Source organism: Motacilla alba, chromosome 3 (genome assembly GCF_015832195.1).
Source record: "Motacilla alba alba isolate MOTALB_02 chromosome 3, Motacilla_alba_V1.0_pri, whole genome shotgun sequence".
NCBI lineage: Eukaryota > Metazoa > Chordata > Aves > Passeriformes > Motacillidae > Motacilla > Motacilla alba.
The window spans coordinates 58435872-58460945 of NC_052018.1; the positions used below are offsets into that span (position 1 = coordinate 58435872).

Below are 25074 nucleotides of genomic sequence, written 5' to 3' on the forward strand. Positions count from 1 at the left end.
GCAGAATTTATATGCTGTTTGTGAAGGAAGGATCCATTTGACTTGAGTCACATGGATTTAAAACAGATTTTTATTTTATTTTTTCACAATCTGTTTCAATGTTAATATAAAAATATTTACTGCTGTAACCAAAGCCAACCCAGTCTCAAGACTATCAGCTAAATGCATAAAAGCAGTTGTAATATTACTACATCTCCAGTAACAGAGGGTTTTAATTTATGCAACATAAGAAAGCAGATTTCACTGGCTTTCTGCTTTCTTACTGAAATCAAGGAGATACACCACAGATATAGTTTAGAGACATTTCCTGTAAAGTAAACAGTATTTTGGAACATCTTGAGCATCTCATGAAAATAAACAGGTAATTTATGACATACCAATCATGCTAAATCTTCTCCTATTTTGTATGCTTTGCTTAATTTCAGACAGTAATTTGGACAAGTTTATCTTTGCCTAGTTCAAATAACAAACCAACAAAAAAAAGCCCAAACTCTCAACCAACCCCTTTTCCACCTCTCCTCTCCCCAGACTCCCTTACTCTCATATGATAATCCTAATTTGGCCATTACACTTCAGTACAGATGATTTTTTCTGAGTGTGGCACACACCTAAGACTATGAAAACCTTCAAACAGAACCAAGAACCTTTTGCACTACTCTTAATTGCATGTGTAGTACTTTACCTCATTGTTGAACCAAATGATGTGAGATGGGCTACAAGTAAAATTCTATGGATCTATTTATCATAAATAAAGAATGATCTTTTCAGTACAGACAAGAACAAGGAGCAGTTTGAAGGTTCCTCAGCCTTTCCCAGATTGTAGTCATACTCATTACTGAAAAGGAACTGTGAAATTTTGTCCATCTGACTTTAACACTCAGCTCCTTCCTTCAAATTCTGTTATCTGTGTAGGCCAGTTTGCAAAGAATACATTTTTAAAAATCTTATCAGTCAACCCATATTTCTGTATAACTCTTTTGTTGAACTACATTAACAAACTGTTTTCTCCAAGTCTTCACAAACAACACTTTGGTATGAAGTGAGTTTCCCAATTCAGAAAAAATTATGGCAAAACCACATAAGAAAAGCCCTCTCTTACCTTTTGTTCAAGTTTAGCTTGTGCTATATCATTAGTTTTCTTTTTCAGTTTGGAAAGAATGGTATTTAGTTCATTTGCTATCCCCTGGATTTTCTGATCAAACTCTTGATTCAATGTTTTGATGTGCTGAGTTTCTCTTTCTTTGGTTTGAATCTGTCAACAATACAAATTAAATTCAATAATCAGAAATCACTCCTCCTTAGAGGAAATTAACTTTCATTTAACTTTAGTTCAAAGGAGGAAGGTAATAAAACTATTCTGTGTTGCCACAGTTTGGCCACAGCAGGATACCAAGTTATAAAGCCCAAAGAATGGCTACAGATCTGTCTGGCACTTATTGACTGCACTTTACCTCATCCTGCACAGTTACGAGGGCCAGTCCAACTTCCGCTAAATGAAGAGAGAGTTCAGAAGGCAAAATGGTATAAAGCCCCAAGTATTTATTCTGTTGTTGTTCAACCAGTTTTTCAACAGCCTGGCGATGAGTAGTAACTTCACCAAAGAGAGACTAATGACAGAAAAAATTATTGTTAAGAACAATGAGAATACATCTTAAATATCTTTAAAATAAAACATCACAGTCCATTATCTACTTCATGCTTTATGAATTTGTCTAGTGGGTTTCTAAAATGCTCATGAATATTGTCTAATTTGAATTTGTGGTGGTTTTGAAACTATTAACATTCATTAGCAGACTAAAATGAAGATAAATATTTTGATTTAGAAGTTGACAAATGGGGCCTACCTGCAGCTCCTGAAGTTGAATGTCCACTTCCGCATCAGGGCTTAATAAATATTCTTTTGTTTCCTGGATCCAGGACTTCACAATATTAATCTCTGCTTCAACCTCCTCACGCTCCTTCAGCTCCTGTTTCACGATCTTCATGCCTTTTTTAACTTTCTGTTGCATACTTCAGAAAGAAAGAAATAATAATTATTTGTGAAGAATTAAGCAATGTCTAAAAATAGTGCTTGGTCAAAAAATGCTGAACAATAAAGACAGTGATTAAGAGCACTACATCCAGAGAAATAAATTTAAATAAATTAAACTTTTCATGACCATTCTTTGGTTTTACGTGTTTGGACATGAGGCATGCAATTCTTTTGAAAAAATGCTAATGTATACAATAGAGATCCCTATATCTGAGCTTATCACCACAGACTGCCTTGATTGTCAGTAGAGGAAACAGGCAATTGCAGGGCATGAACTAGGATTATTCATTGTCATTCCAAAAGAAACTTCTAAAATAGGTCAGAAAAACTGTATCTTACTTGTTTATTTCTCTACACTAATTAGAGAGCAAGACAGCCTGCTCTGATAGTGATATCTAGAATGTAAAATAACATGAGATAAATTCCACTCCTATTGATGGAATTTGCATTAGCAGAATACTTAGGATAAGTTATGGATCCAGCATCTAAACATGGCCTATTTCCACACTTCCACTAAGACAGAATTTCTGCACATTCCTCAAGAACTTGGCTCTCCTGTGAAAAAATGACACCTCTGTGAAAGTTCTATTGGACTACTTGTAGCTCTTATACATGTGACATGGATATTGCCATATTTAATTTATGTTTGCATAACCTTGCATAGATGAATCATGCCTTATTTACATGAGCAGGAGGTCATCACAGACCCTGTATCTTAGAAACCAATTTTAAGTAAGTGAAAAATGGAATTGTAAAATTTTCTACAGGGATTGCTATTTTACTATAATTATTTGTAATAATAAACTTTGCACAGGCTTGGTGCAGGGTTTACAACTTTGTCATTTCTCCTTTCTCTCTGTCTTCCAATCATGGAGATCCATTTAATGGTATCTTAGTGTAATTATGAGGTAGAGATGTGTCTTAAAACTTAACATTAAACTTCCTGTTTTCTACATGATAGGAAGATGCTTTCAATTTAGATAAACATTTGCATGGCCTCAAGGTGAAAAATTATGTTTCATTTGCATAGTCTCTACATTTCCTTATAAATGTCATACAGGATCTAGTTTTGGTACCTAAGTACTTCAAACAAGGGAAAAAAGTGATAAAATAATCAAAAGAGGAAACAAAAAGATAAATGATCACTGTTACTGTGAGAAGGCAGTGTTTAAAATCAGTTATAACTTCAATGCAGTTTATGCAGCTTTTATATAAGTTATTATTGAGCAAGGCAAGAAATACGTATTCTAAAAGGCATACTCTTTGTGAAGGAAATAAAAATAATGGCGAAAAAGGTATTTCAAAACTAATTAAAAGTAATTTTAAATTAAAAGTGATGCTTATTTAAAAATAATAGCTAATATTTATTTAGGCATGTTAATTGTTAATGATATAAAAACAATACATAAGCTCTTAATGATGAATTGCAAGGTACCATTTTTCTGCTGAATCTTTCAAAATATTTCCTTACTTGTGGCATCGATCTTGCATTGCTTTGATTTCTTGCATAACTGGTAGTTCCTTCTGAGATGGAGGCTTTACCTCCACATCCTGAAGCATGCTAACAGCATGCTGCTTGAGCAGGCCCAAAGACGACAGCTGGTGGTCCACCTCCAGCAGGAAACTGCCGTGGTAATCCAGGAGTTCCAGGAGCTCTGTCTTGGATGCCTTTTCCACTGAGCTTTCTGGTAAGCGACCTTGTAGCTGATCTATAGCTATGGTGGCTTTCTGAATCTATGGAAAGAGATGCAGTCTTGTCAATAATAAGATTACAAAAGAAGCTAGTACAACTGACACTGAAAAGTGCTAGACCCAGTGCTGTACATTTAGATTCTATAAAACTATTGTGGTAAGGGCTCATGCTCTACTGTGTCAGATCCCGTGCTCTTCACAGGGCATTAGGACTTTCTGAGGAATTTTTTTTGTTCAGTTATGGGTGTCTTCTTATAACCTTTAGCATTTATTACATTTATTTCCATATGAACTAGAGCTCTACCCTGGGGTACACCCATATTTGGCACAAGTCACGCATTTAACAAAATGATTTTCCTGATTCCTAGAGAACCCGCTATCTGAGCATGAATAATGGACAATGACAGATAAAAAAAGTACGGTAGGATATAAGGGAAAAAAAAAGACATATGATCACTGAGCAGTGACAGGTACTATCCTCACTGCTTATGCTTAAAAGGAGCAACTTCATATTCTTCAGGAAAAAAAAAGAAGAAAAAAGAAAATGAGAAGAAAGAGAGAAAAAAGAGAGAAGAAAGAGAAGAAGAGAAGAAGAGAGAAGAAGAGAGAAGAAGAAGAAGAAGAAAAAACCCAGTAACATAATCTAGAATAGAACATCTGAGGAAAGGAAACAGAGAAGAATCTAAAGAAGCACTAGAAACCAAAACAACTCTGTATGTACCATACATTGTATGCATTGAGAAGAACAGTCCAGACTTTAGAGGCAATGATTCTAAACCTGGATCTTTCACAGCTGTGTTTTTCTGAACTGAGGAAAAAAAATCAGTTATTCCTGCTATCAGTTTTCTCTACTGCAAGATGATTCATAAGGCAGCATAATGAGTGAAAACCTATGTGTAAGGGAGGATTTACCAATACTAGAATTTACCTTATCATTAAAACCCTTCCATTCCTGCACTGCATCTTCCAGAATTTTCTCTTGTTCCTGGGCTACGTTCCGGAGCCGTGTCCAGCGCTGCCAAACTGTTGTCATGGATCTACTTATAGATGCTTTACTGGCATCATTGCTGATTTTTTCCAGCTGTGAAGCCTTTTCTTCTAGGGCTGTGATCTTCTCATGGAAAGAATTCACTATGGACACAAGAGTCTGAAAAAGCAAAAGTAAGCACTGTTTTCCTTTTCCACAAGCCAACTCGTTAGCATTCAACATGCAAGTTGAATGGTTGAATTGAACCACCCCCATCCAGTGCAAATGAAGAGGAGGTACTGTATTTTAAGTGAGGTGGCTAGGTCTCACTTTATTTCTCATAGGCAATGTATTAGCTGTAGCTGCTTGGTCCAAAATGCAAGCTTCTGGAAGCAGCAGAAACCTGGAGTAATCAGCTTTTCTCTTCCTTGATAGCCCCTCAAAAGGGATGAAAATAAGCATTCAGAGTCCTTCTCATAGCAAAGACTGATTTCTAAACAGTCTAAAAATGGAAGGAGCAATTCAGGTGTGTAAGTGTACTTTTATGTCCTGTTAATCTTCAGCAACTTACTACATGCCCAAGGATTTGAGGACACTCTCATGAACCTGACAGACATGACATTACTCTTAGGGGAGATTCTTGATTTCACAAGACACAGTTGACAGCATGCCTGAAATGTCACTGACTGTCTATATTAAGGCAACTGACTAGTACTCTAAACAGGAGAAAGTAAATTTTTTAAGCTGTATTTCTTGCTTTTAGACTAAACAAGAATTAATATTTAACTCCAACTCTTCATATCCTAGTAAACTCTTCCTGTCCTGTTCCATGATCAAAAGTAGATGGATCTTTCTATTGATCTGAGTTTCTTGAAGGGTATGTAATTTTGGGGCTTACAGACCCATGGCTTTTAGGAACCTCCTCACTCTTTGCACTTCTCTACAGTCATAGGCACATAGACAGACAACAAGCTGAAAAGCGATTAAAGGTATCTGTCTCCACCACCCCACAAATAAAATGTGTGTTTTGCACAGCACTAAACATGTCTTGGTGCATTATGACACAGTTAAATGCTACAGCTAAAGATCTAAAAACTCAAATTCATGTTACCACAGATAGAGACCTATATATTATACATTCATTTTGAAAGAGAAGGGTTTCATGTAATTATCAGTACCTTACCTTATGTGTTAGCAATTTCTCTTCTGCTTCATGAGAAGAAGCAGCTTTAGCTACTGAAAATTCAGATAATTTTTTCTCAGCATCATTCATCACTTCAATCACCTTCTGCCTTGATGTCTGGTACTCCTGCCACTCAGAAGCACACCTTAAACAAATACAGTTCCAGAAAGAACAACTTAATGCTATATAAAAACATTTGAAAATCAGAAATATTAGTGCACCTAGCTTCTAATGCAACTGCTTAGTTTTGCTGTTACACAGTACTTTCCAAGAAAAGAAAGATTATTAGGAAACAGCATATGCTCCTGATTTTCCGCTATGCCTTACAAAAACACAGCTGAGCCCTTAGTAGCCCTTTTCCTCAGAGACTGCCTATGTTGTGGCTTAATCCTACCTAAACTTATGGGATTCAGAACATTCAGGAACAATAATAAACATAGTTATGCTTGTTAAAAAGGTATTTCCTTCTAATTCAAAATATCTGCTTCAATTTCATTTGCTTGTGCATACATCTTCTGTCAGGTGAAATATAGAACAATTATTCTGTGCTCTTCTCTGTGCTGTTCCAAGCCTAATACAATTCTACCACACCTCCTTTAAGATCACACAACTAGTCAGTCAAGGGCAGAAAAGAAAGCAGAATCTAACAGCTCTGAATCCCCAATATCCACTTCTCTCAAAAGCAGCACAAATATTTAAAGACTTCAATTAATGTTCTGATTCTTTCTTTCATGACCAATAAAGTGATCTTAAAAAGAAGTAAAGAAAAAAAAACCAAAGAATATACCTTTGTAACTGCTCTTGCTGGGTTTTGGCTTCTTGCTCTGTCCCTTTGGCCTTTTCCTCCAATGCGGTTACATTTTGCACCAGCTGTTCACTTGCTGTGGCTTGTAAAAAGGGCTCTATCTCAGACACAAGGCCTTGCAACACTTTCAAATGATCATTAAACTGACTTTCTGTGCTGAAAAATTCAACATGGTTCCTTAGATTCTCCTCAGAGTTCTCAACATCTAGACCATTTCTTGCTAACTGTAGAAATTCCTGAGCATCTTCCAGCCAGTCATTTGCTATCTGCATCACTTGGTAATACCTTTGGCAGAGGCTATATGCTTTATTCAAGGTAGCCTGAAATAAAAGGGAGAGTCACAAACATAAAATCACAGTAGGCTGTGTAATTTAAAAAACCAAGACAGTAGGATTACTAAACTGAGTCTTTTTGTGATGATTGTAAAGATCAAACCACAGAGCCATCTTTTTCAGCTTTGTGACTGAGAAACTAATAATGGTTTGAGTGGACTAACCTGTCTCATGTGTATAGCTTCTTGAACTTCACCATCCAGTTCTGCCAGCTCAGCAAGACTGTTTTCCAGGTCAGCAGGTATCAGCTCCTTTGCTTTCATGTAGCGCTCTTTCTCTTTATTGCTCAAGGCATTCATTATTCTGAGGCTCGACTGCACTTCTTCTTGATGTATCTGAACCTTTCGGATTTCTTCTTGGATGTTTTGCAGTTTGAGGTCCAAACTTAATGTTCCATTAAGTTCTGTTTTCACCCACCTCAACCATTCGAGTGAGCGGCAGATTTCTGTTTTGAAGTCAATGCTCTGCACAAGTCTGTTCTCACACTCCATCACCGTGTCAACAATGGCAGAATGCAAAGACTTCAGCTTCTCTTGCCAAGCCTTAACTTGGTGATTTGCAGTCTCATAAGCAGATGTGTCAACCTGAGGAGAAAGGGCTTCTAGATGTTCAGTTATTCGCTTCAGAAGACTTCCTGAGTCTTGCAAGCTGCCCACAAGAGAATGGTATATTTTCAACTTTTCTTCTATTGGGAGAGTTTCTTCATTCACCTTAACCTGCTCCTTTTTCACTGTCTCTAGCTGTGCCTCAAACTGCATACACATCTTCTCATGCTCCTGGCATGCTTCTATTGTGTCATCCAACAGGTTGATTTTCTGTTCTATTTGCCTCTTCAACTTGTGATATAGCGTGGCAAGTTTTAACATCTCATCTGGCTGCCAGGGCTGGCCAGTGCTTCGGAAAGCCTCCTTCTTCTGGTTCAGTTCATCCACTGCTGCAGCAAGGCTTGTGGCTTCATCTAAGAGATCTTTGTAGGCTTGCTGGAGTGACACAGCTTCTTTGGCTGAAACAGCAGCTGGAGCTTTGTCCATGTTAATAAACTGGTCTTCTAGCTCGGTCAGAGCTTTACTCGTCAACTCAATCAAAGAGGCATACTCTTTTCTAGCATAAATTGCTTCCTGAACCTTATATAATTTTTCTTTTGCCAGAGCAGTGACAATATTGAATTGCTGAGGGAGACTGTTAAGTTTTTCCTCTAGATAAGAATGGTCGACTTCATTAAGTGATGGTAGGACTTCTTGGCCATCTCTTTGCAGTGCAAGTAGCAGATTTTCATATTCTGGAGATTGCTCAAGAATCTGTTGATATTTTGCCAGCTGGCTGTGTAATTCGGTGTTAGAATTCATTACATTGACTTCTGGGAAAGTGACAATATCAGCTTGTTTTAGCCAATGGCAAGCTTTATCTAAATCTTCTTTGAAATATTTCCTGGAAACAATATTTTTCTCCAGTTCTAGCAATCTCTGGTTACACTTTTGTAAAACAGTGTCATACACATTCTGTAGTTCTTGCAGTTTACCTAACACCTCACTCTTCTCTTGATTTGTTGCTTCCTTCATTAAATCCCTTCCTTGAGCCCACAAGCCTGTGACCTCATTTTGATAGGCCTTCAGATTCGCCTGGGTATTCTTACAACTCCTGATTTGTTTATTCACATCTTCTGGCAAAAGACAAATATGTTCTGGAAACATCACCTTCTTCTCATGCTGGTGAATTTGGTTTGTAGCCTCAAAGACTGCCATGAGAAACTGGGTTTTTTCAGACAGTGCTTTATTCAAGTGTTTTCTCCTCTGGCCAACCAGATCACTGAGACAAGCCACATGGTGCTGTGCATCAGACACTGTTTTCTGCAGTTCTTGCCTTTCATTGAGCCCTAGGTTGGTCATCACCCTGTCAGCATCCTTCACAAGCATCTTCAGAACAAGCTGTTTGGCTTCAAGCTCACTGCAAATGGTAAGATGATCCATAAGAAGACTCTGAGCCATATCTGGAGGAGGGCTTTGTTTAAGAGCCTCTGAGACACTAGGCTGCTGTTCCTCTGCCCATTCCATTAGTTCCTGAAATTTGGAATGCACCAAGCTGAGCTCTTCTAAGGTTGAAACAGAAACTTGAATTTTCCGTTTGACAAGGTCCTCCAGCTGAGTCCAGCGTTGTTCAAAATGACTGAATTGCTCCTTTACTAATTCTTTGTCATCAAGATTCAAATGTTCTATCATCTTCTGCTTCTGATCTTTCAAATCTTCCAGAGCAAATCTCCTTTCCTGTAGTGCAATTGCCAGTTTTTGCAAAGCTTCAAGATGCACATTTGTACTTTCAGCATCAGATCTGTTAGAAAAAAGGACAGGACAAAAATCAGTTATTCTGATCCTATTTCAGCCCAGGCTTTTAAGAGAGGTCAGGATTAATTATAAGCCCACTGCATACTGAAATCAATATGATATAAAGACCTACAGTTTTCAGATTCACTTGAAGGTAACAGCCTTGAACACTAATTTAAAAACTTCACAAATTTATTAGTTTCCCATTCATCTGCTGTTTCAGGCTGACCATACGTATTTACATGAATACAGACCATACTGATTATATTGCACATATGAACAACAGCAAGTATTGAGGCTGAAGTGAATCTTGTTCCATGACAGTGACAGGAGCAGCAATACTCACCTTTTTTTTTTTTTACTCATAGCTGGTGTGTTTATCCTATGCAAAGCAGCTGCATATATTTAGGAGTAGTTACTAAGCTTTAATATAATAGTCCAATAGATACAATATAGTATCACAATGAAAATGAACCAGTGAATGAGCCTGGAATTCATGGACTACCACAAATGAAAGAGTTCAAACGAAATAGTCAACATTCTTGAAATATCAGCAAATGCTATACCCTGAGACAGGATCAATCAGTACTTGCCTTAAAGACAAACACTGAAGATCTGGCCTGTCAAGTTCTCTTCATCTCATAAGAAATGATTAATTGCCTGATAATTAATGAGGGAGGTGTGCTTTTAATTAAGTATGCAAAAAGGGACTTTTAGTGGCTCCCACTTAGAGACACGCTGTAAACAGCTCTTTCAGCAGATATTCGCAGTTAGCTTTGCGGATGCAACTCCTTTTTTACCTAGCCAGGTTGTCCCACTCTTTTGTGAGCTTTTCCAGGAAAACTTCAACAACATTCATGCGATCATGGTAATCCCTTGTCCTCTGCAGATCCTCCTCCCTCTGCATGAGCAAATTATGTGCCTGAAGGCAGAGGTCCAGCCACTGGTTGCTCAGTTCTCCTATTTCCTTGTGTTCAGGTGATTCCTGTCCTTGGGTTAGTTTGTTCATCTTCTCAGTCACAGAGGTGAGAGCTGACTGCTTAGACTGCAACTTCTGACTGAATTCCTGAAAAAGATACAAGTAAAACCCAATATAATAATATGCATTCAAAATCATAAAATGGAACTTAAACAAAAGCTCTGAAATAAATTGTATATCAACTAATTATCTCCCAGGAAAATGTTCTGCAGATGTAAATTGGAAGAAGTGCTTTCACTCCTCTCCAAACTCTCCTCTCCATCTTCTCATGTGAAGACAAGTTGGTAATAGATGCTAAAGCAAGCCAGAGGAGTTTCCAAGTGCCAGTGATAAAAACAGAATTCGTGATCGAGTCACATCCTGTTGTCCAGGCTTCTGGACTAGCACAGCTCCCACCATACACTAAAACATGCAAGGTATTCTTGAATCTCACAAGAATAATTCATTTTACCAGCACTATTACTAGGTTATTTTTTCCCCTCTTTCATTAGAAACTAAAAATAGGAAGCAGAGTCCATGAGTCAGTGAGACTCCATATCCATACTCTGTATTGTTCCTATCTTCTGTAACAGCAATCATTACCACTGTCACTATTGAAACAAAACCATGGATTACCTAGGTGTGATTAATAACTAGTAACTGAAAGAGTTCGTCTGCCTACACGTCCTACCAAATAAGAAGTCAGAGAGATCCCAAAAAGAAGAATACACAATATACTGACAACTAAAACTAACCAAATATTTTTCAGCCCTTACACACAAAGGTAAATACAATCTTTTTCTACATTCTAGTTCCAGTAACTATAACTAAACAAGCACACCCATCTCCAGCTCTGCTCATTCCTCTTCATGATGGCTTCAAATGGAGCTAGGCATCTTCCTTTACCAGGGGAAATGATTAGGAAAAAACCACTTTGTGCCACATCTAACAGTGCAGTGGGTGTCTCCCTTTCATTTTAATCCAAAGTTACTGACTGAAAGAGTGAAGAAATAGACTCCTTCTTCTTCCTGGACTCTAATGATAGCTGGTATAACAGCTTTCAGTCCAGATTGTGCTGAGGCATCTTCAAAGGCTTTGACTTTGTTCCAAAGCATGAGTAGAACAGAAATGGAGAGGAATTGCTGTTTACTTTCCACCTAACTCTTGGCACATCAGAAAAAGAATACAAGCAAAGTCTAAACCAAAAATGAAAACTGCACATATTTATTAATTTATTAAAGAAATTATTTGTTAAGTTATTGGTATGTACAGTAACTGATGTGTACAGAATGGTCATAAAATGTCTCTGTTCTGCAGTGAATGAGAGAAGATATGAAGGTATTTGTCTCATTAATTAAATTGTGTTTCTGTCATACCTCTTAGAGATGAGCAACATCAAGTTGTTTCATTGACTACTTCTGAAATACTTCTAAACTATTTAGAAGTATAGAAATCAAAGAATTTAGCAAGCACAATTTGTAAATCTTATCTTCAGGTCCACCGGGATCAGCATTTAGTCTACTCAAAATGCAAAGGCAAATCACATCAGTAGGCTGTCTATTATTAAAAAACAAAGCCAGAAAAATACTAAAGTACAGTTGTCTGCTCTCTGAATCACCCTGAAGCATCAACAAGGAAACACTCTTTCCTCTATCTTCTCTGCTCTTATTTAGAGCTTATTAGCCACAGCATGCAGTATGTGCATATAATATAAATCATAAAAAATATCAGCCACAGGATGAACTTCTTCCTTACTGTCTGTTCTTAACCCAAAGTCTCCTTACCTTAACCTGGAGTACCATATTCTGGGCAATATTTAGCTCCAACTCTGCCCGTCTCCTTTTTAAATTCTGTAGTTGTTGATCCGCATCCTGGAAATATATCCAGAGCTCAGCCTTCAACTGTTTGATCTCTTCCCAGCCTTGAGACAAATACTGTGAGTGCATTATCTGTTGCTCAATCTAGAAGAAAAAATGAAAAGGAGTAGGAATGCTTTAATTCATCTATTTTTGGGGAATGCAGGATGAATACCATTCTTTCTCTGAGCACAATACTGTACTAAAGCAATTTCTGCACCAGATTCTGAAGGGGCTAACGTTATCCACAAAAGATTTTCACAAAAATTTTACCTATCAAAGGAAATCTGGGTGGAAACAAAAACAACAACAAAAAAAGAAATTTACTATCATTCACCCTTGAGAGAAGCAAGTAAGTGTTTGTATGAGTGTCTGTATTTCAATGTTCTCTGTCCTCTGTTAAAGCTTAAATTAATTGTATAATTTAGTCTGCTGCATGCCAAGACTATTGCTAGAGTGTACCCTACATAAAAGTTTCAACTGAACAGTTCAATTTAATATGCTTAGCCCAGTTATTTTGCCTATATGCCTCTTCTAAAATGCCAATAAGAAGAATGCTTACCAGATCTGAGCCATCAATCCTCTTACACCAATAGTGACACAGCTGCTTTTGCTCTAAATACAGCAGTCGGGTGCCTTTAAGATTTAGACACTCAACCAGCTTAGCATATATCGGCACTATACCATCTGTGATTTCTTAGCAATGTTTCACTGCTTTGTATGTCAAAGGAGTGTCTTATTCTGATGTTTGGGATGTTTTTCGGCTAATCACTTCTTGGCCTGCCATATTTTCATGGGTTATTTGGATTTGTACAATTGCCTTCTGTGGTATGGAATGCTGTTACTGTATATATTAGATTTTTACTCTTGTTAGAAGTAACTTCAAAACTTTGATTGTGTGTCTGTGTAAGAGAGACTAAATTTTTCATGTTTACAAGAGGAATGCTCATAATACTTATTTTCCAGTAACTTAAGTTTATAGTTCTATTTTAAACCTAAGCATTAAGTGACTTTAAAACTTAAAATGGAGGAAAACTTCTATAAATTAATATGCTGAAATAGATGCACTTTGATTCATGAACTAAACCATCGTATTTTCTATTGTTATGATGATTATTTTATTAGCAATCTATTAATATAGGCCAATATGAACATCAGTCTATTGCTGAACAAAGAATAACAATAAAATATGTCTCAGATGTAATAAAATACAGGGAAGACAGGACTGAATTGTTTTTTGAAAACATAACTTGAATAAAGTTTTCTTCCACATAATGTTATTTCTGTGGGTTTGGACAAACATTTTGTAACGTTGCCTAAGTACCTTTAGCAACCTTAGTTGTGTGTCTTTTTATTAGTACCAGGATAGTAATGTATGGATTTAATAATTAAAAAAAAAAAAAAAAAAAAAAAGAAACAGAAAGAGAAACTATTTAACTATTTTTACAGAAATACTTAGGATGAAAGTAAGATGACATTTCTTTAAACCATTACCCAATATGACCTTTTTAAAAGGGAACAGATCAAGGCAGTTAAAGCTCTAAATAGGATTAGAAGTGGGTTGCTGTGGTTATCTTGTACCGTTTGTTTTGTTTGTTGAATATCTGCTGCTGTACTCTTCACTGTGGCATCTGACAGATCACACATGGAGCATAGAAGATCCAAATATGTATTGGCCTGCTCCTGCAGAGCCCGGAAACGTTTAACCTGAGGGAAGACAACTCAAAAATAAACTCTGAGACTGGAAATAATATCTTGTTTTATTGCAATCATACATTTTAGGTTTTTTGCTCTGCCTTCTTATTTTTTCCATAAAATTAAATGTTGAAATACATTCTTTTTTTAGGTAATGTTGCTATGTTATAATTATGCAAAGGAATAATCCTTAAAAACTTGATTATTATCAAATTACCAAAGCACTTATAGACATATGAATTAGACAGCTTATTTCTTAGAAACACAAGGTCTCAACAAGGTGACAGACTTTCCCAATGTGAATGGGAATCAGAGCTTTATGGGATTATCAACAATGTCCTGTTCCTACATCTATAAAATTTTCCAGTGTCTGACAGATCATGAGAAATTCAGATTAGTGGCATTTAGGTGTTGGTCTCCCTGTGTCACACACACCCTGCTTCCCCTCCCCTTGTAGGTCTGCCATCTCTGGTATTTCAAGGTCTCTATTAAGAGAGACAATGGACGAGACAGCTCTGAATTCCAGCATTTTTATTACCATACCAGTTTAATTTAAAACCAAGTTACAAATCCAATGTAAAATGCATTGTCACTAAGAATAATCAAAAATCAATGAACAAATTCTTAATGGTCAATGTGGGCTACAGGCAGTTCTATGCTCTTAGACTGAAAAATTGTTTTAATTGCCTGATAATTGACTCTGTGTCCATGGCAGTGTGAAAAGGTCTCATGAGGAACACTATATATAGATGGGCAATTAGACAAGGAGAAAGACACAACCCCTCTACTAAACACATCTACAGAGTATCTGATTTGTCTAACTAGCCAACATTTTCCAGGTAACATGTTTCTAAGCATTAAGCTGAGCTAGCAAAAGCCCTCTTTGATTTTTCACCTACAGATATTTTGCATTCCAGGTATTCCTTCTGGGGTTGGGGCTACACAGCATTGAGGCTACACAGCTTTCTGAGAAGGCTAGAAAAGATCTACTTTCTAGGCATTTAAATATCTTATCTGAACTCACCTTGTTAAGAATAACTGAGCTTTCTCAAGTGCTAAACTTTTACCTGTTTAACTGCATCTGCCAGGCTGAACGCTGTCCAGGTTGTTGGCTTTAGCTCTGACTGCACTGTAGACAGCCAAGTCTGGCACTGTTGAAGAGTATCCTGATGATTAACATGCTTCTGGAGCTCATGTTCCAAAGTCTGGTACACCTAAACAAAACATTTTGTAAGTTTATCATATTTTCAAATATCACCATTGTCTCTCTTTTCCTACCTTGAAAACTGCCGATAAAACAGAATTATTAAGACGTTGAGATTTTAGCCCTTGTACATAAAAGTTCTAAGGGCTGAAAGCTCCTTAAACTCTCACTGCACCCTGATAACATGTGAAGAAGATTAGTATTTAATGTACAGACATTAAATACTGTATTTAATGCACAGATTCTGAAAAGAAAAAACAGAGATGCAAATGAAGAGCATGCTCTCTTTTTCCTGTATCCAACATTTTTGTATTGATTTTGTATAAGATTATTTTTAGTTTGTTTTTGGGTTGTTTTGTTTAGGGTTTTTTGGGTTTTGTTTGGGCATTTTTTTGCCTGCTGGCCAGATCTCCTAATTGGTTTAACAGAATGACCCAGCTGGCCCTTCTTATTTTGGTTTTAATGAGAGAGACAGTATTTCCTAGCACATACTTGAGACCTGTTTATGTATGTATGCAAACTATCAACACTAAGACTGCAATTTGCTCCCTAGATTTTTAAGTAGAAAAAGGTCTATTATTTTTTGCTGCAGCTGCTCAGAAGCTAGTGTAACATGAAGATAGTGAGCATGTGGCAAGATTTAGAACCAGTAGGCCACTACTTTTGCTGGTTTCAAGACAACATTTGGATCACAAGGAATTCAGCGGTATCACAGGAACAATGAAGTGCTCAGTAACCTGTAGGCTCAATTGAAATGGAAACAGTAGGAAGAGTTTTATACCATTTAAAGAAATAACTCTTAGAAATAAAAATATACTTTATTTTTAAGTGGCATTAAAAAAAAAACCCCTTTGAAACAAGACTTACTCTTTGGGCTGTGCTACATATGGCAGAATAGCTGTCCCTTGTTCCCTGAAGATGGCTTTGTATATTTTGCTTAAATTTTGCTTGAAGATGTTCTGAGCACTGGCTGATCAGGTAATCACCTTTACTCTTAAGGTTGTTCAAGCGATCTTCAAACCCTGCAATTTCTTCCATGATAGCCTAAGAAACAGATAAAATACTTTGAAGAAATATGCTGTGGTGCAGAACATTTTTTCTCCCTCCTATAAACACATTCATCTTCAGATTTGGGAAAAAAAAATTCAGACAACATGTCTTGTCATAGTCAAGATTTGGATTGCATGTTCATTGTAAAGTCATTGTCAAAAGTCTTTACACAGATACCCCACAGAAATAGCAGCAGCACTGTCATAATGTGTACACACTGTCTGCTCAGACCCCAAGATTATGCCTAATCTTTATTTGTTGCATGCTCTTCAGGGCTTTTCCAGCTTCTCTTGTGTCTAGTACTGCAAATTAAATCTCATGCTGAATCATATCTCATTCCATAAGCTCTTTTATGGTGGACAGTTCTTTCTATTGACTTTGGTGGAGCCAATTTTTTATCTAAGGAGGTTACTTAAATAATAACACACCAATCACAAATAATTTAAAGACTTCAATATTTGCCATTGGAATCTCAGTTTCAGGTAGTGGTAGGTTGGATTTTGTTCTCTTTTATCTTCTAGAAAGCATTGGATATCAAGGTATTAAATGATTTTCACTAACAGCAACCATAACATCACCTTGACTAAAAACTACAACCTAATAGAAGAACCTAGAATTAGAACAACCTAATAGGGGTACCTCTAGTTTCTGCACTTTCTTCTCCATTGCTGTTTTATCAACCACATCCAATGTGGTGATCACATTTCTAAAGCTCTTGTTAGCAGATCCATACCAAAAAAAAATTTCAATGTAGTTTTTTTTTAACCTTAGAAGTGTTAGAAAAAAAATACTTCAGGAGTAAAATGACCAAAATCCAGTTTTTGTGGTTCATTTTTTGGGAAGTCTCAGGGAAAATCTGACACAGAATTCAGTGTACAACAAAGCTCTTTGAGTAAAAGCAGTTCCCTCCAAGTAAGGATACAAACAACAAGCCAGATTGTTAACTGCATTAATGACACTGATGCTTATTTACACAGTTAGCAGCAAGACAAATAAAATAGGGGAATGACAAATAATTAGAGCTGTGGAGCAGAGGCAGAGAAGCAAAGAAGAAAATTCTATTTTACAAAGGAAGATCACCAATAGCAAACCCACCTTTTGGTTAGCTAGTTGCTGAGTGATTATTTCAAGATTGTTGCTTTCCATGAGGTCAGGGCTGGCTAATCTGCTGGACATATGTAATAACCATTTTTCCCCTTCTTGCAAATCACTATTGTAATCCTCATGTTCTTTTACTCTCACCTCTAAGGTTTCAACACATGCCTGCAGGTCCACAATAACTGAAATTAATTTTTCAGGTAATTACAATATTAAAAAAAACAAAAAACAAAAACACACAAGCCAAAACCCACCACAAACTTGAAAACATAGTAAGAATTATCATCTAAATTTATATTCCTGTAAAGAAATCTCAAATGAATAGACTGTAAAGGAAGAAATCAAAACACACATTTATTCTGTGAACACATTTCTGTGAATAATTACTTCTGTGGTACCGAGCAGTATTTTCATTCCAGATGAAATACCATATTCAAGGGAAACACTTGAGAAATTAGCACAATCAACTCGACATTGAATTCACTAACAGTAATGCTATGGCTGCTGCTTACAGCCTTTGCATGTGCATACTGCCCATGCTTGTGGTAGGCAAATTAAGAACGTACACACTGAGTTAAATAAAAAGTATTTATTCTTTTTTGGAAGCTTCTCTAAATTTCAGCCCCCAACATTATATCTAATGCAATTGGCATCACTTTTTTTGCTACAGATCAGAGGCTGTCTTTAAACTAAAAATCAACCTTGAAAAAAATAAAATCATCTCCTATTGGTGTCTGGATTGGCAATTAAAAGTGCCTAGGTCAAACATAAGTACTAACATGGTTTACAGAGCTAATCCTTGTTAGGAGTATAACCTATTAAAAGCTTTGGGAATAATCATACTTTAGGATGCATTTAGAAGCATTAGACCTTTCAAAGAACTACATACATATGGACTAATTAATCAGTGTTAATTAATAATGCCCTTGCTGAATTAAATTATATCCATCTTGCAGTTTGTTTTCTCTGGTGCCTTTTATTCAACAACTAAACTAAACAGTGTTTGTGGAGATCAAGCAGAAACAAGAGAGGGTTTAATCTAAGGGCACCTGTCCCTTCAAGAAATAATGCACTTAGACTTCTAATAAATGCTTTAAAAGTAGTAACAATAACACAGACTAGTCACTGATACATACCTCCTTAGTGCTACAAAACACATAGACTTCACCTGCCACACTCAGAATTCATTTCAGCTACCCTGGTTAGATTTATTATAGTTTTTTCCATATCCAAAATTTTCCTGTCACTTCTGTCCCCCCTCCAAAAGAAAACAAAAAAAAACCAACAAAGGAACAAGAGTAATTAAAGGTAGCTGGTTCTTTGTACAGACCTGTCAACATGAAATAAATAGTTAATTTCTTAAAGAGGGGTAAAAATTTAGAAACCTGAGGTTTCTTCCTTTTTACCTTTGTGTTGCTGCAGAGTTCCTGGTAACTGCTCTGAAGGTCTTGAATGTTGTTCTTTAAAGCCACATCATTCACCAGATCGCAAAGCGCCTCTCCCTTTTCAATCACTGACTTTATTGAGGGCTCATGAGACAGAACAGTCTGTTGTATGGACTACAATGCAACCAAGAATTAAAACACATCTACTGATCACTGGAGATGTATTTCACTAACTTCCCTTTGATCTGATGCACAGCCTTCTACCATGGTTTATACCATCCTTTTCAGACAGGCAGAACTTTGTTTATCAATGCAGGATTCTGTTTCTCAGCCCTGCCCTGAGACAACACCTGTGCACACGTAAAAACAACAGGTCCTTTGGAGGGTGGCTAGCAGCATGGCTACAGTCTGGAGTTGGTGAAGCAAAGGAGTTCATGTGCATGAAGTGGCTAGTGCTAGGGATAAATTTTTTTCAGAGGAACAAATTATGAAAATAGGTGGGAAAGTATCACCAAAGCCATCCCCTTAATGAGATGGTGTGTGATGAGTGCCTAGCACTGTACTCTAGAGAGTACAACTCCCCAAACATGTAGAAAGCAAGCACATAGCTGTGACATACAACTTTGAGCAGGGAAGCTGGCAAGGGGTACTGGCCAGCTTTAGTGAGAAAGCTTTGAAGCTTTGAAAGCTTTGAAGCAAGGTACTGCTCAGCAATGACCAAAACATCGGTTTGTTGGCAACATCTTTTCAGCCACAAATGTAAAACACAGCGCTATATGAGCTGCTGAGAGGACAGTTAAATCCACCTTAGCTGGGCACAGTACACATTTTATGAAACATCTGTAATCCTGGAGTATTTTACGAAAACATCATTTGAAGAAGAAATGGGGTTTGTCAGCACATTTTATATTCATTTTTGTGACTGAAGAATAACCCCAAACACTTCATTAAAATCCTGACAAAAACTTGGGAGGTTATAGCAGCTGACTGTCTGGGATATCAGCTGAGCTGGGACATCCAGCTTTAACCAGAAAGCTGATTAAGTCAATGTAAACAGTGACAATGTCTGAAGTCAAGAAAGGCCAACTGATTTCTATATTCACTTCAACTGCAATCACCTCTGTTGAGATCAATGCAATTACTCATATGTGAACTCATAAAAGAATTTTGCTCCATTAAAGGAAACTTTCAGCTATGGACGCCTTTTTAAGATGTTCACATTTCAAATCCTGGGGTTCAGTCTGGTTTGTAGAGGCAGGTATCATGCATGCTTTCATGGATGCTGACTGGGACATCCACATCAGAAACATCTCATGTAATTATTGAAGAAATTTGAATACCTGATCAGAGGATTTATTGAGCATCACTACATTAAAATAAATTCAGTAGTATTATGAGATAACCCCTTTTTACCTTGTATTTGGACAATTGTGCCTTCTTCTCATAGAGTTCACTCTTTGGCTCCACAGGAGCATGTAAGATGGCTTGGTACTCCATGACCCACTGAGTTTGGGCCTTGTACTTGTCTGAGAACTCCTTTACCAGCTGAAGACACTTCTCTGAAGTCATGTGCTCTTTTCTGATGGAGCCAGCCAGCTCTTCAAGCTGTTCCACATGGTCTCCAATTTCTTTTCGTAACTGGTCAACTTCATTTTCTTCCATATATTTCATAGCTCTCTCCCCCTTCTCGCGGGCTGATTTCAGTAAACTGTGGCCTATGTCCATATCACTCAACAGCACCTGTGAAGAAAACCTTGGTTAACAGAAAACGTATGATAACTTGCCTTTTTTAACTTTGCTACAAACACAGAAAGAATTGCTAGCAAAAATGAGTGGACTTTTTAGTACAAAATTGCCTGGAGTTAAGGTGTGTCAAGCTAGAAGGAAGCAGATAAAGCAAATACTTCTGCCCTGCACGGGGCTTGTGAGTTTTAACAGAGCTGAGGGCTCCCAGGAGAGCATCTCTGCTCCAAATTCTGGAACAGATGAAAGCTTTCCCTTAGTGTATTACATTTAAGCTGCTTAAGCTGCAGGACATATGAGAAGCTCATCTACAACTTCTGGGATGAAACATGAGTGTTTCAATGAAGAGAAATAGGAAGCACTTCTTGTCACAGGACATAGAAAATACACAGTGCACAAAATTGGGGATATAGGAATTTATTTTAAGCCTTAACCTAACATAAAACAGATACAAGCATGCCTTATAGAAGGATAGGACTAGTATTTAGGACTATATTATTTAGGATTATTTGCTATGTTATTTAGGACTATTTGTAACTTCAATAGCCAAACTATTATCTAATGAGATGTGATAACAGAAAGTTTTGTACTGTGCGGTTTTATCCCATTATCTTCTCTGGGAAGGTAAAGTCAGAATTTTGAGCAGCTGTTAAGACATACGCTAAACTACAACCTCCTGTTTGTGAACAGAAACAAAAATTGCATTTAAGAAAGCTGTACCTCTAGTTTCTGCACTTTTTTCTCCATTACTGTTTTATCAACCACATCAAATTTGGTGATCACATTTTTGAAGTTCTTGTTAGTAGCTCCATACCAATTTGTGTAAGCACTAAAAGACAATTCAGACTCCTCCATACAGCGTATTTCTTCTTCCAGGAACTTTACTTGCTCCTTCAAACAAATACAGAGGGTAAGGGGTAGAAACAAGGACCACTCAGATGTTTATCATTGGTATTGGCTTAAGATAACAATAAATTGCTATTTATTAATAAAACATATAGGCTTTGAGTTACTTCATAAATAGTGGATAATTGTTACAGGGCTCTTGTCAGGGTGCACATATGTCAATCATCAATGTTAAAACTGAACTAATACTAAACACTGAAAATGTACTCACATTTTGAACTTTTATATTGTGACTTTTCATTACAGTACCATGAGGCAATTACTACTTAGATTAACCTGAAGATTTTACCCTACCAAATCAAATTTTCCACATACTAATGTGTATCAGTGGCAGCTTGAAAACATTTCTCTGGAGGTCAATTAGCATTCAATCATACTTTATTCTGAAATTCTCCCCTGAAACTATCAAAAAAGATAGTGACAGGGCATTCTGCTCCATTATCCTGATGATGTTTTTGTAATACATTTAATCCAATGAAATCTCTGTGTATACGTATATGAGTATATATGTGAATGTTATGCTATTGAGTCTACAGTAATGAACAGATTCTGATAAAGTCTAATTAAACACACAAAAGTCCAGTTGTATTTGCTTCTTAACTGGCAATTTATGATGTAACAATGAATTATTTTTTATTACTTACCAAGACATGAAGAAGAAGAGTTTGGTAGCGAGATGTAAGCTGTGTAGCCTGACTTCCCATTCTACTTGCAGTGAGATTTTCCTCTAGCAGTTGCTGAGCCAATACCCCAACCTCCTCTACATCATCTTTGTAGATTGTAATGTCTTCATGCCACTTCTATGAGAAAGAAATTATCAAACTTATATGACTGATTCAAACATCTTAAACTAACAGGAATTTAATTGCAACTAAGTCAGGAAATTATTGAAAAGGAAAACAAACACATGGTTGTAAACATTCATTTACAACGGGAAAATAAACCACAATCTGATGAAAGTTTTTGTAGCAAACATGCTGGAAAGATTTTCATCCCACATGGACTGCATTTCATTACTACAGATACAATACTTGTAATTTTTTCCCCCTTGAAAAATAATAGTAGAAATACAATCTGGACTTTCTATGGATTTCACCTGAAGTTTTGAAGATGATTGTAAAGTGTAACCTGACTTCAGATCTGCTTCCTGTTTTTATTCAGAACCACGTCTACTCATTCCAATGACTAAAGGAGAATTATTACATCAACACAATGGAGACTTCATAACACAGTTGGTCACATTTTACTTTTGTTACCATATTAATTATTTTCCATTCCACTGCCTTTGTACTCAGTTACATCATCACACACTACAGAGCATATGAATTACACATCTCCCTGCAAGATTTCAACATTGTTATAGCCATACCTCCACCAGTAAAATGGGAGGAACCTGGATCTAGAAGGCTCTCTTGGACTCATAATTTTAGTCAACAACAGAGAAGAAATTGAAAAGCTTACTCTCATTTTCACAGTGCCATCAGGAATTGACATGAAAACCTCACATATTATTTTGCTTAAGGAATGCCTTAACTATATTCTTTACCTTCATTTGTTGAAGCTGCATTTCTTTTGTTGCTCTACCAGACCTCCTCCCCGTCCTGATAGCAACTTTCTCCTCCAGGTTTGTTAACCAGTCATTAACCTTCTGAAATTTTTTCTCCATTAACCTCAGTTTGCTCACAGTGGCATTTACTTGGCTTCTTGCTTCAGAAAGCCTGTGCTGATAGACTTGCCAATCCTGCCGTAAGGATTCCAGGGCTCTGTCTTCTATCTGGGGAATACCCCAGGGAATCACATCCTCTCTGGCATGGACAGCAGCATTCAATAATGCTTGTCCCTCTGCACAGTGGACCTGCAGCTCCTGTAAAGGCAGAGTTAGTTACATACTCTATATTGACAGCTTTCAGTCACGTATGGCAAAAACCCCCTTGGCTCCTCTGAAGACAGCTGGGCATTCTCTTTAGTTATCTATGGTTAAACATATATTAGAGAGAGTCTTTCCTCTAAAGCATGCTCACTTACAAAGCACACCAAGTATCACTATTAGTGTCAATTGAACTGCAGAAAGTTATTGACGAAGCATGCATTAAATTTTTTCCTCTCCTGCCACGTTCATCAGTTCTGAAACACTGTCTGCCTGGATCCAGCATGGGATGGATGGAATCCATTCACCACAGCATAAATTCAAAGCTTTCCAGATGTGGCAAGCAGACTGTAAGACTGATTCTAAAGTTGAATCTCTTTAAAAACCAAGGCTTCAATCTTCTAAAGTAAACAAATCTTTTTATTTTTACATATGCTTGAGATGACACTCCAGATTAATTTTTGATACCCTCTTCTGGACATATATGGCATTTTTATGCATTTAGTTGGAAAGTACAAAGTGATTCAATCTGATTAGAAAACATAACAAGGAAATTACCTTAACAAAACACAGTTGTGTTTCATCTCAGATTTCACTTGAGATACATATCCAGATTTTCAAAATGGGTTTTGTAGAGTAACTATAATGAGCAGAAATATATGCAGAGTCTCTGATCATACAAAGACCCTCTCAGTATCCCGAATAAGGTAATAAACATTTCATATCTCAACTACAGACTTTCTGCTCCTTCAACAACAGGTATTAAAGCATTTTAAGTCAGCTTAAGACAATAACTAGGGAAGAACTAAAGCACTATGGGTTCACTGTTCAGTTCCACTGAAGTGAGTCAGTGGAAGTCTTCCAACTCACCATGGGAGCCTGTGTGACTGAAACTGCCTGAAAGTAGGTGCACCTGCACTGTGAGCAATAAAAGATGGAACGCCAATGAAAATACTATTCATATTTTATGAAACACAGAGGGAAAAGAAGAGATAGACCAACATTAACACAAGTTCAACATTTTCAAGAAAGGATTAGAATGACTGGAGATTTCATTCAAGGCCTGACACTTTTTTCCAGAAATGAGCAACAATATTTCCACTGCCTTTACTGGCACTAATTTGGAGCAACAAAGTGTTCATATATAGTGCAATTTCAAGTTGGTCTCAAGACAATTTTTGTCTGGCAATAAAATATTCTGTTACTGTACCATCACAGGATGTATTTTTTTAAATCTAATTCTTTTTTTTTTTTTTTTTTTTTTTTTTTTCCCTGAGGGTGTCACACATCACACACCTGTAAATCTCGGAGTGTTGCCTCCTGTTCCTGGGCATCACCATCAAGATGTGATAAACAGTCAAGTTTTTCCTGCTCCTTCTCCAGCCATACTTCAAAGGCCTTCAGATTTCTTTGGTACTCTTGGTGTAAGGTAAGCAGCCCTTCAGCTTTTGTTACAGCCTCCTGCATGTGAAAACATTTACAAATATGTATACATACCCTAGTGTATTGTCAAACCAAGAGAACATAAACCCCAGCCATGCATCAAGGTAAAAGGTTTGTATCTGATGCTGAAGTTTCCAAGAGTTCAACAGTACTTGAACTCTGAAGATGACCTGATTACAGGGAAAGAGGGAGACATGTAGGGGTAAAAATAATTATTCCAGAAGGTAAGTTTGTAACTTCTAAGATTTAGAATTTTGATCTGGGATTACTTTTAAATAACACTTAGTGGTTAATAACAAAAGACTTCCTTGATTTTGACAGCAATTTAAATTAACTTTGATGAGGCGATTAATAAGCATATGAGCTTAGAAATTAGAAATTGCATTTTTTTTTCTTTTGTATGACTTTTTTTTTTTTTTGGCAAATGGAATTGGAATCTTCTGTTAGGAGTATCCACTATCTTAGGCTTGAAGATATTTGCAGTCCCTACAGAGCACAGTAAGAAACAGACTACAAGTCTTCTGTATGTGGGTGAGCAAG

At 36.9% G+C, this 25074-nt stretch overlaps 1 protein-coding gene across 22 annotated transcripts in view; it reads right to left on the bottom strand.

The window, feature by feature from the left end:
- Positions 1-25074, bottom strand: part of SYNE1 (spectrin repeat containing nuclear envelope protein 1) — a 289549-nt gene that overhangs the window by 108964 nt on the left and 155511 nt on the right. For all 22 annotated transcript variants that reach the window (XM_038130885.1, XM_038130887.1, XM_038130886.1 and 19 more), the window contains 20 exons: positions 24388-24552; positions 22771-23088; positions 21869-22024; positions 21039-21209; positions 19989-20315; positions 18597-18749; positions 17188-17355; positions 15910-16086; positions 14906-15052; positions 13725-13850; positions 12072-12248; positions 10130-10395; positions 7176-9336; positions 6662-6999; positions 5875-6019; positions 4653-4871; positions 3504-3766; positions 1845-2010; positions 1452-1607; positions 1100-1252 (listed from right to left, as the gene is read on the bottom strand). In XM_038130885.1, coding sequence (XP_037986813.1) covers positions 1100-1252; positions 1452-1607; positions 1845-2010; positions 3504-3766; positions 4653-4871; positions 5875-6019; positions 6662-6999; positions 7176-9336; positions 10130-10395; positions 12072-12248; positions 13725-13850; positions 14906-15052; positions 15910-16086; positions 17188-17355; positions 18597-18749; positions 19989-20315; positions 21039-21209; positions 21869-22024; positions 22771-23088; positions 24388-24552 — 5952 coding nt within the window. The remainder of the gene's footprint in view (positions 1-1099; positions 1253-1451; positions 1608-1844; positions 2011-3503; positions 3767-4652; positions 4872-5874; positions 6020-6661; positions 7000-7175; positions 9337-10129; positions 10396-12071; positions 12249-13724; positions 13851-14905; positions 15053-15909; positions 16087-17187; positions 17356-18596; positions 18750-19988; positions 20316-21038; positions 21210-21868; positions 22025-22770; positions 23089-24387; positions 24553-25074) is intronic.